The sequence below is a fragment of the Peromyscus californicus genome, unplaced genomic scaffold, assembly GCF_007827085.1.
Source record: "Peromyscus californicus insignis strain IS unplaced genomic scaffold, ASM782708v3 Scaffold_7__1_contigs__length_154581171, whole genome shotgun sequence".
Classification (NCBI taxonomy): Eukaryota; Metazoa; Chordata; class Mammalia; order Rodentia; family Cricetidae; genus Peromyscus; species Peromyscus californicus.
This window is the reverse complement of record NW_026294595.1, coordinates 47,097,661-47,114,420: the sequence shown is the minus strand read 5'-3', so window position 1 is coordinate 47,114,420 and position 16,760 is coordinate 47,097,661. Positions and strand designations below refer to the sequence as shown.

The following is a 16,760-nucleotide window of genomic DNA, read 5'->3' as shown; positions in this document are numbered from 1 at the left end:
ATCCCAGCATTTGGGAGGCAGAGGCAGGTAGATCTCTGAGTTCAAGGCCAGCTTGGTCTACAGAGCAAGTTCCAGAACAACCAGGGCTATATCGACCCTGTCTTGAAAAACAGACAAAAACCAAAAGAAAGAAGAAAAGAAAGAAAAAAGTCTTATTTCCAATTTTTAGTCATTTTTTAAAAAATCCTTAACCTGACAGTTTTTAAACAACTGTAGCTCAAGTTTTCACACTCATTTGCATAACCTCATAATTATCAATTGATGAAATATTGCTACACGGAAATCAACATCTTTCAGGGACTTTAAACAAGGAAACACTGTTCAGAGATGAATACAGACCAAACAAGTAAAGCCTTTCAAATGTAATTCCCAAAATGGAGGAGGAGGAGGAGGAGGAGGAGGAGGAGGAGGAGGAGGAGGAGGAGGAGGAGGAGGAGGAGGAGGAGAAAGAAAAAAGGATTGTCATGTACTCTTAAGTAAATGTTTCTAAAACAGAAAAATCACCATGAAAACTCAAGCTGAACAAAAGATGAGTCCCTACTTAAAATGCTTCTGAAGCAAACAGACTCCTGCTAATGGTGTGGACTTCAGCCATCACAGTGGTGTCCCATCTTGGGAGCAGGGCCTGGGGAGGCTGACAGTCATACAGTGCTGACAGAGCAGGCACAGGCCTGGGGTTCAAGAGCAGCAGAAGACATCCACTAAGGAGAAAAGGTCTGCTCCTACTGTTTACCTAAGAGATAAGGAGATGCTAAGGTAGAACTATGAACCTGGGACTTAAAAAAGTGAGTTTTTCCTTAAAGTTACACATCATTTACATTTTTAACCTCCTATTCTTGACTGCTGAAAGTGATAAAACAAGAATAAGCTGCCATAACTCAGGAAACTAACATATTAAGTAAGTACTATGCTAAATGTTGTCTGTATTTCCTATTTCTTCATAAAGATGAAATCTTAGAATAATCCAAAGGTGTTGACATTAACTGGGAAGTGACTGACTCTAGAATGATACCAACAAAGTCTGACTGAACCACATTTGCTTTACTGGGTAAGGCAGGAAACCACACTGAGAACTGGAAAACCTGAGTATTTACTGAGCTGAATATTTATTCAAACCACATACTTGAATGTTTAGTGATGTGACTGTTCTCTTCTGTACTTTATATGCATTTTCCAGGGAATCTACAACCCTCTGGAAAATACAGTACATACACTGATCTACTGGATTACCTGAAGGTTCAATGCTTTGTGCAGGTGGTAAGGAAAATAGCACTTGAAGAATTACAAAAGCTCTTTTCTCACAAACTGTTTTAGAGTTAAAATATTACAAAAGGCTCTAAGTTTCATTTTAGGATGAGGTAAATATATAATGCAAAGGTCCTAATATAATTAAATATAAGACTCCCTGTGTGATTTATTTGGGAGCTGGGTGGTAGGCCCCCCAAAAGAACAAAAACAAACAACAACAGGGATATACAAGCCCGGAGGAACTCAGAGCCTACAAAAATCCCAGTGACAATATGAGTGTCAATGGAGGGAAAAAGAAAGGGCTGTCTAAAAGAAAGGCTGGAACATGGGGAGTGAGGAGGTGAAGTATGGAGAAACCCCAACATTTCAAGGTGCTCACCACGCTCCTGTCCTGTAAACACAGGACCACCCTCCCCGCCCACCACTGCCCTCACCAGTTCTCTGCTGTTTTCTCATTTCTCACAACTTACTCCACTATAGTCTGTGCTTCTATAACTGAAAACACAATCTCTTACTTCTAGTCTTTATTATAGAACTATTTCTTTGTCTATGGCCAGAAATCTTCAGGAGAATTCTTCAATATCCTTTTAAACTGGGTAAGAACTATGGAACTGCTCAGAAAACTTATGTATATACAACCAAACTTTTCCAGACAGTTTTAGAAGATTCATAGTTTCACTGAAGTCCACAATAAAGTCTAGAACCACAGATTTAAAAGCCCTCGTGTAAAGAAGCTATGAAAGGTCCAGTGTAGTAGTGCATGCCTTTAATCCCAGTACTCGGGAGTCAGAGGCAAGTGGATCTGTGAGTTCAAGGCCAGCCTGGCCTACAGAGTGAGTTTCAGGAAAGCTGGGGCTATGTAGAGATCTTGTCTCAACACTCCCACCCCTCCCCAGGAGGAGAAGAAGCTTTCAAAGATTTATGGGGTCACATCAACTTGATATGAGTCAATATAAAGAATATAACACACTATACAATGCCAGTGTTGCTCAGGTTTTATTGTTTTAAATACTTCTTGACAGCTTTTAGAAATAGTATTATGGCTTAGAGCTTAAGCATCCCCCAAAGTTTAATATGCAAAGAATTGGTTGCCAGCCTGTGGGGGTAGTGGGAGGCAGCAGAAAGGGTGTCCCCCTTGGAAGGGATATCAGGACTCTCCCACCCCGACCTCCACCTCCTCTCTGATCACGGACACCATGAAGCAGCTTCTTCTACCTCATTCTCCCACCAGTCAGGGCGCCCTGGTCAAGCAACAGTGGACTCTGAAACTATGAGCCATGATAACCTTTCTTAAAGTTGATTGTCTGTCCCAGTGCTTTGCCACAAACACAGAAAGCTGGCTAGCCCAGATAAATAAGACAAATTATTATGAAATCTTAAAGCCCAAGTTTTGAGAGCAATTTAAGTACAGGTAAATTTAATGACTGTTAGATATTCATCTATGTGGTTCCTCAAGAGCAAAGTCCACATTACACTCATCTTTGCATTTCTAGTATCCAGTAAGGCAGTGTTTCAACATGGCACACAGTAGGTGTTCACCAAACATTTCTTGGGCCTGTGAAGCGGCTCAGTGGACAAAGGTGCTTCCTACCAAGACTGATGACTGAGTCTCATCTCCAGCTCCAACGGCAGAAGGAAGAGAACTGAGTCTTGCAGGCTCTCCTCTAACCTGTGGCTTACCCAGTGCACACGTGAGCACACAGAATCACAATGTAACCTTTCAAAATATTTCTTGAGCAAACAATGACTTCACAACTTAGTACTTAACCAGCATTTGCTTATTAAATATGTCCACAAAACTACTTTTAGGAATGATTTAGGGAACACTTACAACATAATTTTTTTGTTTGTTTTGTTTGAGACAGGGTTTCTCTGTGTAGCCTGGCCGTCCTGAAACTTCCTCTGTAGACCAGGCTGGCCTTGAATTCACAGAGATCCCCCAACATAGATATTTTACTGAATCTAGTTTAATCCATTTATTTAATAAAAAAAAAAAAAAAACCCAAATTTCTTAACCTGTTTTAAAGCACAACTTTAGGGTCTATTTCCACTGAATTAAAATCTGTAGGATCAGTTATTTCTGCACACTCTGCTGCTACCTTTGGTTAAAAGCTAAGGCCATAGCTCTTTCTGACAACGACCACCAGCTCTCCCAGTCAGACACTCAGCAGCAGGTCCTGCACTGTTAACTGAAACAGAACTCCTTCTACATGCCAAGCTGCTTCTCTTTTAGGTTCTCAGGTTTATATGAAACTATCCCTATAAGGAAAGCGCATATTTAAATATTTAAAATATAAAACAAAGCGACTTTTTGGAGGTTAAAATATAATACACCGTGTCTTAATTGAACACAATTAGGAATAAATCACCACGCTCCCTGATGACTGTTTCCTTAAACTAATGAAAACTAACCCAAATCTCCCCCCCCCCAACACACACACACACACACACACACACACACACACACACACACGCTAAGGAATTTGAAATTTATTTTGTAAAGAGATTAAATTAGGCTACTTGACAAGTTACAAAATAAATGAATAAATTCATAGCCATATTCAATCCCACAAAAACAATATTAAAAAATATCTTAATGTTAATGTAAATTAACATTGTAATATGTAAAATGTAAATACGAAGAGTAGCTACTGATAGTCATTCTTGTTGTGCTGATTAAATTGTTCTGGAACTTAGTAATGATGATGATGCATCAAATACCAATGCAATCATAACTATAAAGACATTAAGCAGCACATTGCATGTTATGTGACTACTGTGACTAAAATATTAATCAAGTCAGGCAGTGGTGGCGCACACTTTTTTAATCCCAGCACTCGGGAGACAGAGGCAAGCGAATCTCTGAGTTCAAGGCCAGCCTGGTCTACAGAGTGAGTTCCAGGATAGTAAGGCTACAGAGAGAAACCCTGTCTCAAAAAAAAAAAAAAAAAAACCTAAAAACAAAAAACAAACAAAAAATTAAATAAAAATTCACAGAGCTGCTATGAATGTGGTTTGCATATTAATGACATTATTTTACCCTTTAACAAATATAATTTACATGAAATATTGTAATTTGTCTAATTTAAAATAGATGGTTACTTCTTACCCCTAGGTTTATTTTATTAAAACTGAAATATACGCGCAAAAAATGTCTTCCATGGGGAGAAAGCCTTTTTATACCCACATTGCACTGTAACTTAGAACAGCAAAACAGGGCGAGGCATAGTGGTGCAAACCATTAATCCCAGCACTCAAGAGGCAGAAGCAGGGGAATCTCTATGAGTTCCAGGCCAACCTGGTCTATACAGAAAGTTCCAGACAAGGAAGGACTACATAATGACACCTCACCTCAAAACAAAACAAAATAAACCAATAAACTAACTTTTCAAAACAAAAGAAAGTTAATTAGCTGACAAAATATTTTAAATGCTTTAAAATCTATGAAAACTATGGGGCAATAATTAAAATGTTGCTCATTTAATATTTAATACTAATATAATAAATAATATTGTAAATTTAATAATAATGAATGAAGCAGTTCATCAACTATTCTAATACCACCACTAATTTAAAATGCTAGGCCATCACATTTTAATAGATCTATAATTAATTACTTGTGCATGTAGATCAGGTGGAGATATTAAAGCTGACACTGCTTTGTTTTTCAAAGTTTCTTTAATAGGAATACTTCAATTTCTTTTAAAAAACAATATTCAGAGTGCTTTCCTCACGCATTTGATTTCTTATTGATAAAAAAGAATAAAGAATAAACTCATAAGACAAAAAAAGGTACCTTTATTTCTCTCTCACACTTCCTGTGATTAAAATATGCTACTAATAAAATGCTATTTATCATAAAAAATTTCTTTCTTCTTTATTTTTTTTAAGAAATAGAGGTATTTACTTAGTCCACCGTTTGGGGAAGAGCCCCTCCTAGCAAGGCGGCAGGAGCACAGGCACCTTGTCCCACTCCATCTGTAGTGAAGGGCAGTGGAGGTAAGCAGAGGGAAGATCCCAGTGGTGCTGAGCTTGCTCTCTCTGTTACATTCAGCTGGATGGAGTCCAGCCCACACAAGGGTTGGTCCCAACTGCTCAGTCAAGGCTTTTCTGCATCATTCTCAGTCATTCTAACAACCTGGGTGTCCTTTTTATCCCTATAATCTCCAGAATACCCCAAGTGTAATCTGACAGTCTGAATTTTAAAGAACTACCTTTGCGTAAGGGTTGTGGCATCATTAAGATCTGGATGAGCAGAAGGGATGTCACATCATGATAAAGAATTGGAACTTCAGGCTGCTGTTCTTCATTCCCCAGCCTAAAAGAAAATTTTCATGGTCACATTCTAGTGTAGTACATATCTTTCTAATTCATTTCATATCTAACACGTATGTCTACAAAACAGAAAGAAAAAATAAGAAAGAAATCTTAACAGAAGTACTCGAAAGCCATACTTTGTTTCACTAATAATTTGATCATTTTAGTAATGCATACATTTCCTTTTTCTAATCTGAAAACACTACACAAGAATTTTATTAAGCCTTACCAAGTAAACCTCTGAGCTGCATTAACGTGACACTGAGTCTTTTGGATCACTGTACAGACACTAAGCAAGGCACTGAACAGAACACAAGAAACCCAGACAGAAGAGGCAGGTCAGACACCATCACAACCAGCTGAAGGGAAGTGCTCACCTTACAAGGAAGCAGGGGTACAGGTCAGAAATCTGCTCTGCTTAATAGTCTCATGAAAAACTGCTGAAACTTTATTGCTGACACAAATTCTAACAAAAGCCTTAACATTTGCAGTTTCAACACAGGATAACCAAAGCAGAGCGTCTTACACACTACAAAAGAGAATGTATCCGACCTAGAGATGCACAGTGCTATGAAAACACAGACCTCAAAGCAGAGCTCACATTAAAGAATGTCCTTTTAGGAGGGGGGGAGGGAGGGGAGGGAGGGAGTGTGAGTGTGAGTGTGAGTGTGTCTGTCTGTCTGGAATTGAACTCAGTGCTCATACAGATCTAAGAAACACTCTATCAGTAAGTATAGCCTTAATACTACAGAGTTAATTATTTTTATTATAGGCTTAAATTTTAATGAAACAGTAAAGCTCAAGCTTCCAAAACTGACTAAATTCTGAAGCTATACTTCTGTCTAGGCTTGAACAATGCTGCTTAAGCTTGTGATTAGGCTCTGTTACTCAGCAAAGTACTCAGTAAGTGTTGGTTCCTACTATGTGCCAGGCACTGGACAAACAGCTGGATAAGTCAGTTCATGCTCCTATGAATTTTATGAAAGACAGCTCTTTGAATTTCTCTATTCCCTACAAATATCTCTTCATATACTATACTTGTCTTCCTCTCTAAGACCATGGCTCCTATTATCTTGTCTCCCCAGTTTTCTATGCTCCTTGACCCCAACTTCATAAAACTCAAACTGGGGAAGGAAGGAGGGAGAGCACCATTTCATTACCAAATCTCTCATGGAAATAATTTTCCATATGATCAATAATGATCTCTTAATTATAAAGTTGAGTGGACATTCTAAGTCCTCATCTCATTGACCCTTACTTTAGACATACTTGAATACAACTACCTGCAATTATTTTTATCTTTCCTGATAGTGCAGATAAAAATTAATTCCAAGTTATATGTACATATATTTCTATAATATATTAAACATTATATATAATCTCATGAGAAGACTCTAAGGAAAAAAATATAGATAAATACAATAAATCTTAAGACTGGGAACAGACTACTGGTTATGAAAGTAATCAACAGATCTTGGATGGAAAGGGGATTTAAAAGGATAAAAGCATTAAAAAAAAGATAAAGACCATTAGTTTGTACCATAAAAATTTCAATTTTCTAAATGCTGAGCAAAGTAATTATAAAGTCAAAAGGTAAATATACTTTTGGGAAATTTTTCAATAACTATGAAGAAAAAACAACATAAACCAGACCCTGACATGTACCTTTCAGCCCAACTGTGACAAAAAAAAATTCAATATGTTAAACCATAATTATTCAGATACTTTAAAAAATAAGTGGATATTAGATGTAAAGCAAAGGATAATCAGACTACAACCCACAGTTCCAGAGAAGCTAGGAAACAAGGACGACCCTAAGAGGGACGTACCGATCACCTTGGGTAGGGGAAACAGAGCTCTTCATGAGTAAACTGGGGATGGGGGTGGATGATAGAGGCTAGGGGATGGGGAATGAGAACATGAGGGAAAGGGATGGTCGAGCCGGGGAGGGATGGAGTGGGAGAGCAATGAAAGAGATATCTTGATAGAGGGAGATATTATGGGGTAAGGGAGAAACCTGTTGCTAGGGAAATTCCCAGAAATCCACAAGGATGACTGTAGCACGAATCTTAAAAGTTCTTAGCAATAAAATCAAACCTGAGCCAGGTATTGGGGTGAACGCTGGAAGATCAGGGAGACAGAACAGGCCACAGCCACCTCACCTCGCCAGTTCCTCAGCTGATCCTGTTTCCTCGGACTGGAAGCCTCTGAGTCCTAATCCAGAATGAATCTCAGTTGAACTGCTGCTCCAAAGCCTGAAACCTTAACGAGCTAAAAGCTTCTAGTTTCTGGTCCTCACGCCTTATATATCTTTCTGCTTTCTGCCTCTCTCCCTGGGATTAAAGGCTCACTTTCTGGGATTAAAGGCTGTTTCCAGTGTGGCCATGAACTCACAGACATCCAGAGGGATTTCTGCCTCTGGAATGCTAGGATTAAAGGTGTGAGTGTCACCATTTTCTAGCCTTTGTATCTAGTGGCTGTTCTGTCTCGGACCCCAGATAAGTTTATTAGGGTGCACAATATTTTGGGGAACACAATACCACCACAGATGACCCCAGATTAGACTACTAGCAATAGTGGAGAGGGTGCCTGAACTGGCCTACCCTGGTAATCAGATTGGTGAATACCCTAACTGTCATCATAGAGCCTTCATCCAGTAACTGATGGAAGCAGACACAGAGATCCACAACCAAGCACCAGGCTGAGCTCCAGGAGTCCAGTCAAAGAGAGGGAAGAGGAATTATATGAGCAAGGGGACGGGAGTTGTCAAGATCATAATGGAGAAATCTACAGAGACAATTGAACCAAGCTCATAGGAACTCACGAACTTTAGACCAGCAGCTGTGGAACCTGCATGGGACTGGACTAGACCCTTTGCATACAGGAGACAGTTGTGCAGCTGGGTCTGTTTGAAGTGCCCCTGGCAGTGGGATCAGAATCTATCCCTGGTGCATGAGCTGGCTTTCTGGATCCCATTACCTATGGTCGGACACCTTGCTCACCCTTGAGGTGGGGAGGGACTTGGTCCTGCCTCAACTGAATGTATCAGGCTTTGCTGTCCCCCCACGGGAAAACTTACTCTTTTAGAGGAGGGGATGTGGGGTGGGGGTGGGGTTATTAGGTGGGGGTGAGGGGAGCAGGAGAAGGGATAAGAGGGGGATCTGTGGTTGGTATGTAAAATGAATTTTAAAATTTTAAATAAAAAAAAAAGCAAAACAAACAAACAAAAAGATGTTAGCTGGGTGATAGTGGTGCACACCTTTAATATACCACATTCCCTCTCTCTAAGGCTCAGGGATCATCATGGAAGAGGGGCAGAGAGAACGTAAGTGAAAGAAAGAGGTAGTGGGCATCACAGAGGCAGTGGATGTCACGACAGCACCACTGACCAGAAACTCAGTGGCTGTAACTCTGTGTACAAGACCCGAAGATCAAGCCAACCATAATCAACCCCAAAGTGGAGAGGGGAGTTCATCAAGTCCCACCCCCAGCTGAGGAGTTACTGGTAACTGAGGAATAATACCTGAGTTTGTTCTCTGGTCTCCATAGGCATGCACATATATCTGCACACACATGCTTCTCACACACACACACACACACACACACACACACACACACACACACACACAAATAACACCATGACTTCTATGAATGATAACAGAAAATACATAAAATACTGTTAACAGAAATAATTTTCCCATTTAAAAAAAGTCAGTGATTATAAATAAAAAGGAAATAATTTCTATTAGAAGTATAAAATAAAATTATATATTTAAAAATCTACCAAATTAGACAGAGAAGTTTATGTTGGAAAGATTATGGTGAGAAAATAAATATATTTCAATTTTAAAAATAAAAAATATACAAAATATAGATGATGTACTATACAACAAACTTTTTGTTACAATTTAATGACCTAGTGAACCATAAAAATGAGAGTAAATATGCGGATGGGGTGTGTCAATCAGACTTTCCTGAAGATACCCAAATGTCCTAGTATGGAAAAGGAGTCACGGAGTAATTAAAGCTAAGTCCTAGCTCTGCTCTTACGGGCAGTGTGCCCCTAACTAGGACTAACTTTTCTAAGTCCTAGCTCTGCTCTTATGGGCAGTGTGCCCCTAACTAGGACTAACTTTTCTAAGCCTCAAAGTTCTTACAAAGTGCCAAAGTTGGGAGAGTTAATAGTGAGGATTAAGCAAAGTGCCTGCTGTAAAGTAAGTACCGAGTAACTGTTTGCAGCACTGCTACTATCCTAAGGCTCCCTAAATTCTGGGGCTTGAAAAGGAGCACAGTCCAGCATTATTACGGACAGTAAAGCCCTACTTACATCCTTAACCTTCTAGCACACCAACGTGAGACCTAGAGAAGTTTTGTTGGCTGAGCATCCTTTAGGCTTAGGAAGCTAAAGCATTCTCAGATTTCATTTGTATTTACTGCACATTTGTCCTTGAGTTTCCAAGTCTAGCTAAAAGAAGAAAAGTACAACTAAATGGCAGGAAGCCTGATTTTTCTTACTATAATGTGCAAAATACTCATAGCTTGCTAAGTTTGTCTAAAAACATTAAATACAAACATATACAAAGTTTTGCTATTTTGAGACTCTCTCTCTCTCTCTCTCTCTCTCTCACACACACACACACACACACACACACACACACAGATATCTTGCCCCAAAGCATTTTACTACATGATACTTTGTAGACACAAATAAGCTAACTCCAAAGGGGAGAAGCTTGACAAGTACTCTCATAGCTAAGTGAAGTCACGGGACAAATCAAATCGTGCCTCCTGATATCACACACTAAGAAGACACATCAGTGTGGTGATTTTACAAAATGTTTATAAGCTGAATCTGATCACTGGGAGATATTGGACAAAAACAAATTTAAAAAACAACCTATAAAATAACTAGCCTTAGCTCTTTTTTTTTTTTTTTTTTTTTTTTTTGTTGATCAATTTAGTTTTTATTTAGTGATTTCTTAGGTAAATGCCCATAACACTTCGATATCCATAAGAATGGCAGGTTCTTTCTTCAAATGACAACTGTACACCCTAATATCACTTTGTACAGGAAGAGAATACATGTTTAGCTCTTTTTTAAAGAGACAGGTCAATGTCGTTAAATAAAAAGAAACATTCAGAATCACTGTCAAATTACAAAAAAATTAAAGAGACGAAATCAGATGCTAGCACGATCTTGGAATCTCTAATTTTCTTTTGCTACATGCATTATCAAAGCAACTGGTAAATCTGAACAGAATTTGTATGAGGTAGTAGTCAACATTGGTTTTACTATCCAATGAACTCAGGACACTATCAGAAAGAATATGCTCCGGGCTGCTCCGTAAGCTCCTTTGCCATAAACTCATTATCTAGAGAGACATGGGGGTCTGGTTTACTCCCTTTTTCCACGAGAAAACATGAGTCTTCTAGTTTTCTCGTCCCCCTCAACCTTCGTCCCACAGATGGAAGCATAGTCTCCATCTTTTCTCCTGGTTGTTCTCTTTGGACTCTGTGACAATAAACAAAAGCATCTTTACCCCTTCTTCCTTTTTAAATTTTAAGTCCATTTAAATTTGTTACTCTGTAAAGGTAAATGATATTTTACAGCAGTATAAAAAATAAAACAAAATTCTGTGAAATACCTATACCATATACTAGAATAAATTCCAAACAGATTGAAACCCTTGACGTAAAAATTAAAACCATGTAAGTACTAGAAGAAAGCATGGGTAAATTGTGTTATAACAATGGGAGAAAACCTGTTGACTCAAAATGAAAAATTAATAATGCTAATTTTAAAACTTTAACAAAAAATAAGCCAGGTAAAAAGATATCTGAGAATCTGGTGACATATATTTTCTACTCGCAACACAAAGGCCTAGCATCCATACTACATAAGCATGACAGGAAATTAGAAGCGGTTAACAGATAAGAGGCCTCACAACAAGTAGTTCATGTGGATGGATGCAGAAGACAGAGCTAAATTTTCTTTATTACTGAGGTTTTACTTGGGGGAGGGGAATTATTTATTTGTTTGTTTGTTTATTTATTGGTTTTTCCAGACAGGGTTTCTCTGTGTAACCCTGGCTATCCTCAAACTCAGAGATCTGCCTGGTTTTGCCTCCTAAGTGCTGAGATTAAAAGTGTGTGTCACCACCACCTGGCTAGAAAATGTCTTTAAATATTGAGGAAAAAGATGAATTGAACTATCCATCCAGCTGATGGCATAGTGAAGTAAGACTGTTATGAAGTATGTTTTTTTTTTTTTAAGAAACATTTCCTTCCTTCTGAGTTTTTTTTTTTTTTAAAGATTTATTTATTTATTATGTATACAGTGTTCTGCCTACATGCATGCTTGCAGGCCAGAAGAGGGCACCAGATCTCATTACAGATGGTTGTGAGCCACCATGTGGTTGCTGGGAATTGAACTCAGGACCTCTGGAAGAACAGCCAGTGCTCTTAACCGCTGAGCCATCTCTCCAGCCCGAAGTATGTTTTTTTAACAACTTTTTTACTATATACTCCTAATGACACACATTCTAAGAACAAAGGGGTGTCTGGTAGTAGTTTACACTGACTGTCCACTTGACAGGACCCAGATCACTGAGGAAACCAACCTCTGGATGTGTCTGTAAGGACATTTCTAGTTTGGGTTAAATGAGGTGGAAAGACCCCCCTTAAATGTGCATGGCCCCATTCATGGTCCTAGACATAAAAGGGAAAGTAGATCACCAACAGGCGGATTGCTGACTGCGTATGTACTTCAGCTCCCTCCCACTCCTGCCTGCCACGCCGGGCTGTGCCCATAAACTAAGAGCTCAAATAAACCCTTTCTTCCTTTTGTCCATATTCTGTCATAGCAGTGAAGAAAGTAACTAATTCACCTGGCTAGCAGTAACAGTGATATTTAAAATCAACAATTGCAGTTATGCAAATGAGTAGTAACATTAATATCAAGAATAAAGGTTTTTTCCCAAACAAAAAAGATAAAAATGACAAAATGTTTTGACTTAAAAATTTTGCAATATTACAATATGCCTGGATTAGAAATACCAGTGAGAACTCAAGAACTTTTTATCCTTAAAAAAAAAAAAAAAAAAAAAAAAAAAAAGACAGGGCTGGAGAGATGGCTCAATGGTTAAGAGTACCAGCTGGAGGACCCAGGTTTGGTTCCCAGGACCCACATCAGGCACTCACTACCCTCCCGTAACTCCCAGCTACAGGAACCCAACACCCTCTTCTGACCTCTATGGCATCCACATACGCAGCCTACATTCACTCAAACCCACATATATATACAAAATAAATCTTAGGGAGGGAGGAAGGAAGGGTGGATGGGTGGACAGACAGACAAGCTGCTAGGGAGGCAAGCAGGCAGAAATGGCCTGTAAAGAATACCCCAGTAGCTGTACTAGGCTCCTAAGGACCCAGACCATGTTTTCTAAATACCGTTAAAGAGAATTACACAGAGAAATGGCAGGTTCCAGGTATAAAGTGTTCAAAATGAACACTACCAGAAAACAAAAGATACTATAAAAGACTATTGAAAATACGTCAAAAGTGTGAAATCAGCCTAGAAGGGGTCTCTCTTCGCTGAAAGGAACACTGTGCACTGAAAATAATGACTGAAGTGAAACACATGGAATGTATACAAATATCCTAATATAAAATAACAAGCAAGTGCAACTTCCTAGTCTTTATCAAAGAGAGCTGCCAGAGCACCAACTCCTAACTTTCAAAGTTGATAAACTGGGAAAGAATTAAGCATTCACCCTGTCAAACTGCACTTCAGAGCCAACAAACAGTCCACACAAGAAAGAAAGGTCTTTATAGAAACAATCCGGCAGAGGGGCAGTTAAACCATCAGATGAAGACTAACGTGAAACTTTACAAAGAAGAGTGAAACGCTGAATGAACGCACTGATCAACTTTAACATAAAACAGCAATCAATCTTTCTGTACCTCTCGTTGAATGTTTCACTTGCATAAAAGCCAACAGAATTCTTCTAAAGATTGTCTCACTTGGTAGGAACTTTTGTGCAATTTTTACAGAAAGTATAATGGTGAGTTGTTTTAAATTTCTATTATACACTTAATGTTTCATAAGGAAATGTATTCATATAGAAATTTAATACCATTTTTAAATTTAACAACTATTTTTCTAAGAAGGATTTTAGCTGATTTTAATCTTTCAATAATACTTACTGTGAATTCATATCTTCTACTAACTGGGTGAGTTTTTTCCAGGGATTATACTCAGAATCAATGGTATAAAGCCGCATGTGCAAGGCTAATATGTGGAACAGCTGATCTGAATAAATTGGGGGGGAAAAAAAACTAATGAGAAAGTTGATACAATTCTTCCAGAAGAAAATGTTCTCAAAAGTTCTAGTAACTTTTCTTCTAGTTACTTTTAATAAGGAAACATGATCCTTTTATTTTGATTAGTCATTATAATTAATCAAGTTCACCCTGTATTTGCTTAGGTGTTCATTGCTGTAACAAAAGACCATTACCAAAGCACCTTGGGAAAGAAAGAGTTTATGTCCACTTACAACTCTCAGGTAACACTCCATCAATGAGAAAAATCAAGGCATGAACCTGGAAGCAGGAACTGAAGCAGAAGCCACAGAAGAATACTGCTTACTGGCTTGTTCTCTGTGGTTTGCTTGGTCTGTTTTCATATAGCATCTAGGACCACCTCCCCAGGAATGGCACTGCCTCCAATGAGCTGGGTCCGCAACATCAATCATTAATCAAGAAAATGCCCTACAGAATTAACTACTGGCAAAGCTTACAAAGGAAATTTCTCACTAAGATCCCCTCTTCCCAGATGTCTAGGTTTATGTCGGGTTGACAAAAACCAACCAGTACAGCCAAGATCAGCCATCACAAGCTGCAACTACTTCATTCCCTTCTGCAGCGCTCTAAACCTAACTCCAAAGGATTTCTAATAGAATCTAGAGTGTCGTCCTTCTGCTCAACCTTCCCTCAGAAGTGGTCTCCGTCTCATGCCGTGTTATGCCCATTTGTACTTCTCAGTATTGCAGTCGTTTCCTAACTGAACTCTGCTCCCTTCAACTCCTGGCCTGGGTATTATAGACAACAACATCCTTAGCAGTTCAGATATCAGTGAAGTTCTTCTTTAGCAAATCTCCGCGTCCCCAGGTCTTTATTTTTTGAGCAACTAAACTATTTTAAGTTGTCTATACATTTTAAGTTGCTTGTTAGAAACAGCATACACAGATGGAAGTAATATTGTAGATCATAAATTATATCTAAATTATTAGAACTTTCCCAAATGAAAGTGTCAGAACAAGCGGTTACCTTTTTGACTAAAGTTTAGGCTAATTTTGTGCTCCATTCTTGTTTATGGTGCTGGTGTGGTACAGGGTCTTGAATATGCCAGGCAACCGCTCTACCACTTGAGCTATATTCCTACTGTCTGGTTTTTAACCTCTCTGAAGTCATGGAATCCACCTGAGATGCAAACTGTGGTTTCTCAACTACAGTAATAAGCAGAAAGTATCAGCTCCAGGTACAGAAGAGTGTTCATTTCCCTGCTGAGAGAGAACTGTCTCTCACGTGATGCTCCATTACTAATTACTTCAACAATTTCTACTTCTAACAAGGAAAAACCTAAAAGCCTATAATGTCGCCAGAATCTATGAAGTTTCCTATCTACTTTCAAATCATTTTAATAAAGAGGTGAGCAGAATAAACATTAGTAACAATTTCCTCTTAATAAAAAGTTATGCACTATTTTTACATTTGCTTGGTCCTACATCTATTGAAGGCATATTGATACAAAGTTCTTCTTTGCCTAATTTACAACAGAAGCTCCCTCACTGTTGAAATGCCATATCCACTAAAATGTGGTTCCACCACACAGAAATGATCCCCACCCTTCAAATTCCTGAACAACAGTCACAGGCAACAACGTGTCTTCCAGTCAATGATCAGGAACTAGTCTCATCTGCTGGAGATAGTGTCCTAAGTGTCTGGCGTCCCTGGTGGATAAGGAGGCCTAGAGGTCTGACTTAGGAATCGGGAGCAACACTACATGAGGAGCTGCTATGGACATCTGCAGATGACACTCTTCAAGATCAAGGGGGAAGTGACCAGAAAAGTGGTAAGAAACAGAGATAACAACTGGAAGCCAAAGAAGAACTTGGAAATATACCACTAGAGTTTTATTCACTCTTGTCAAAATTATGGATAAATTCACCAATTCTAAGCCTCTGAGTAAATGTAAATGTCTCAGAAGAAAATGGGCAAAAACCCTGAAATCTCTTTCCTGAAAACCTTCTAGAACAACAGTTTCTAGAATAGTGCCAAACTATTAACGTATGTAACTGCACTATGTAGTACTAACTCAAACATATTATAAACTATACTTTCTTCATCTCAACAATTGCCCATTTAAAACATTACTACAGCACAGCACGCACAGAGGGTTTAACTGCATACATTAGAGGTCATTAAACAATTAATAAAAAAAAAAAAACCTTCCCAAATCTTTGATTCTAGAAATCAAGTGATAATCCAAAATAAAATACCCAAATCTATAAACATTAAATATTGTTAAATATCTTTGTCAAAATTTCATGTTTATATTTTTATGGGACAAAAGTTAAGGTACTTTGCTTTTAAATTCATCCTAATAGATAGCTTTTCAAAATACTATATACATATATTATGTTTAAAAGCTGGTATGTATTGCTATTAAATATTATTTTAGTACTTAACAAAATAAATTAATTTTTCAATTTACTATGTATTTTAAACAAGTTTTATTTCCTATGCTAGTACCTTAGGTAACATTTCAACTCTAGCAATTTGAAGCTAATAATGAATATTGTGACATTAAGTAATATTACTCCTAGTATCCACATCAATTCTCTAATCAATGAGTAACAGTCATGAAAAGTCATGTTCATGAAAAACCTAGTCTAGGTAGAAAACTACACTTCTCTTAAGTATATCTTTACAAATGGTGTTGAAGAAGTATGTCTATAGTATAAAGCATATACATAAAGGAAATAAGTATTTTATTTTCAATAAATAAATAAAATAAAACATTATTTTAATACGTTAGTTAATATAAAACAAAACATAGCACATTATCTTCATTAATTATCAGCGACAATAGGAATCTATAAACATAATTATCTTTATAAAACTGTATTTTC

The 16,760-nt window shown here is 38.0% G+C and overlaps 1 protein-coding gene across 3 annotated transcripts in view; it reads right to left on the bottom strand.

Annotated features, from left to right (window-relative positions):
• Positions 1-16,760, bottom strand: part of Ubr3 (ubiquitin protein ligase E3 component n-recognin 3) — a 147,036-nt gene that overhangs the window by 14,330 nt on the left and 115,946 nt on the right. For all 3 annotated transcript variants that reach the window (XM_052722507.1, XM_052722508.1, XM_052722509.1), the window contains exons 31-32: positions 13,774-13,879; positions 5,463-5,566 (exon numbers count right to left, since the gene is read on the bottom strand). In XM_052722507.1, the coding sequence (XP_052578467.1) occupies positions 5,463-5,566; positions 13,774-13,879 (210 nt within the window). The remainder of the gene's footprint in view (positions 1-5,462; positions 5,567-13,773; positions 13,880-16,760) is intronic.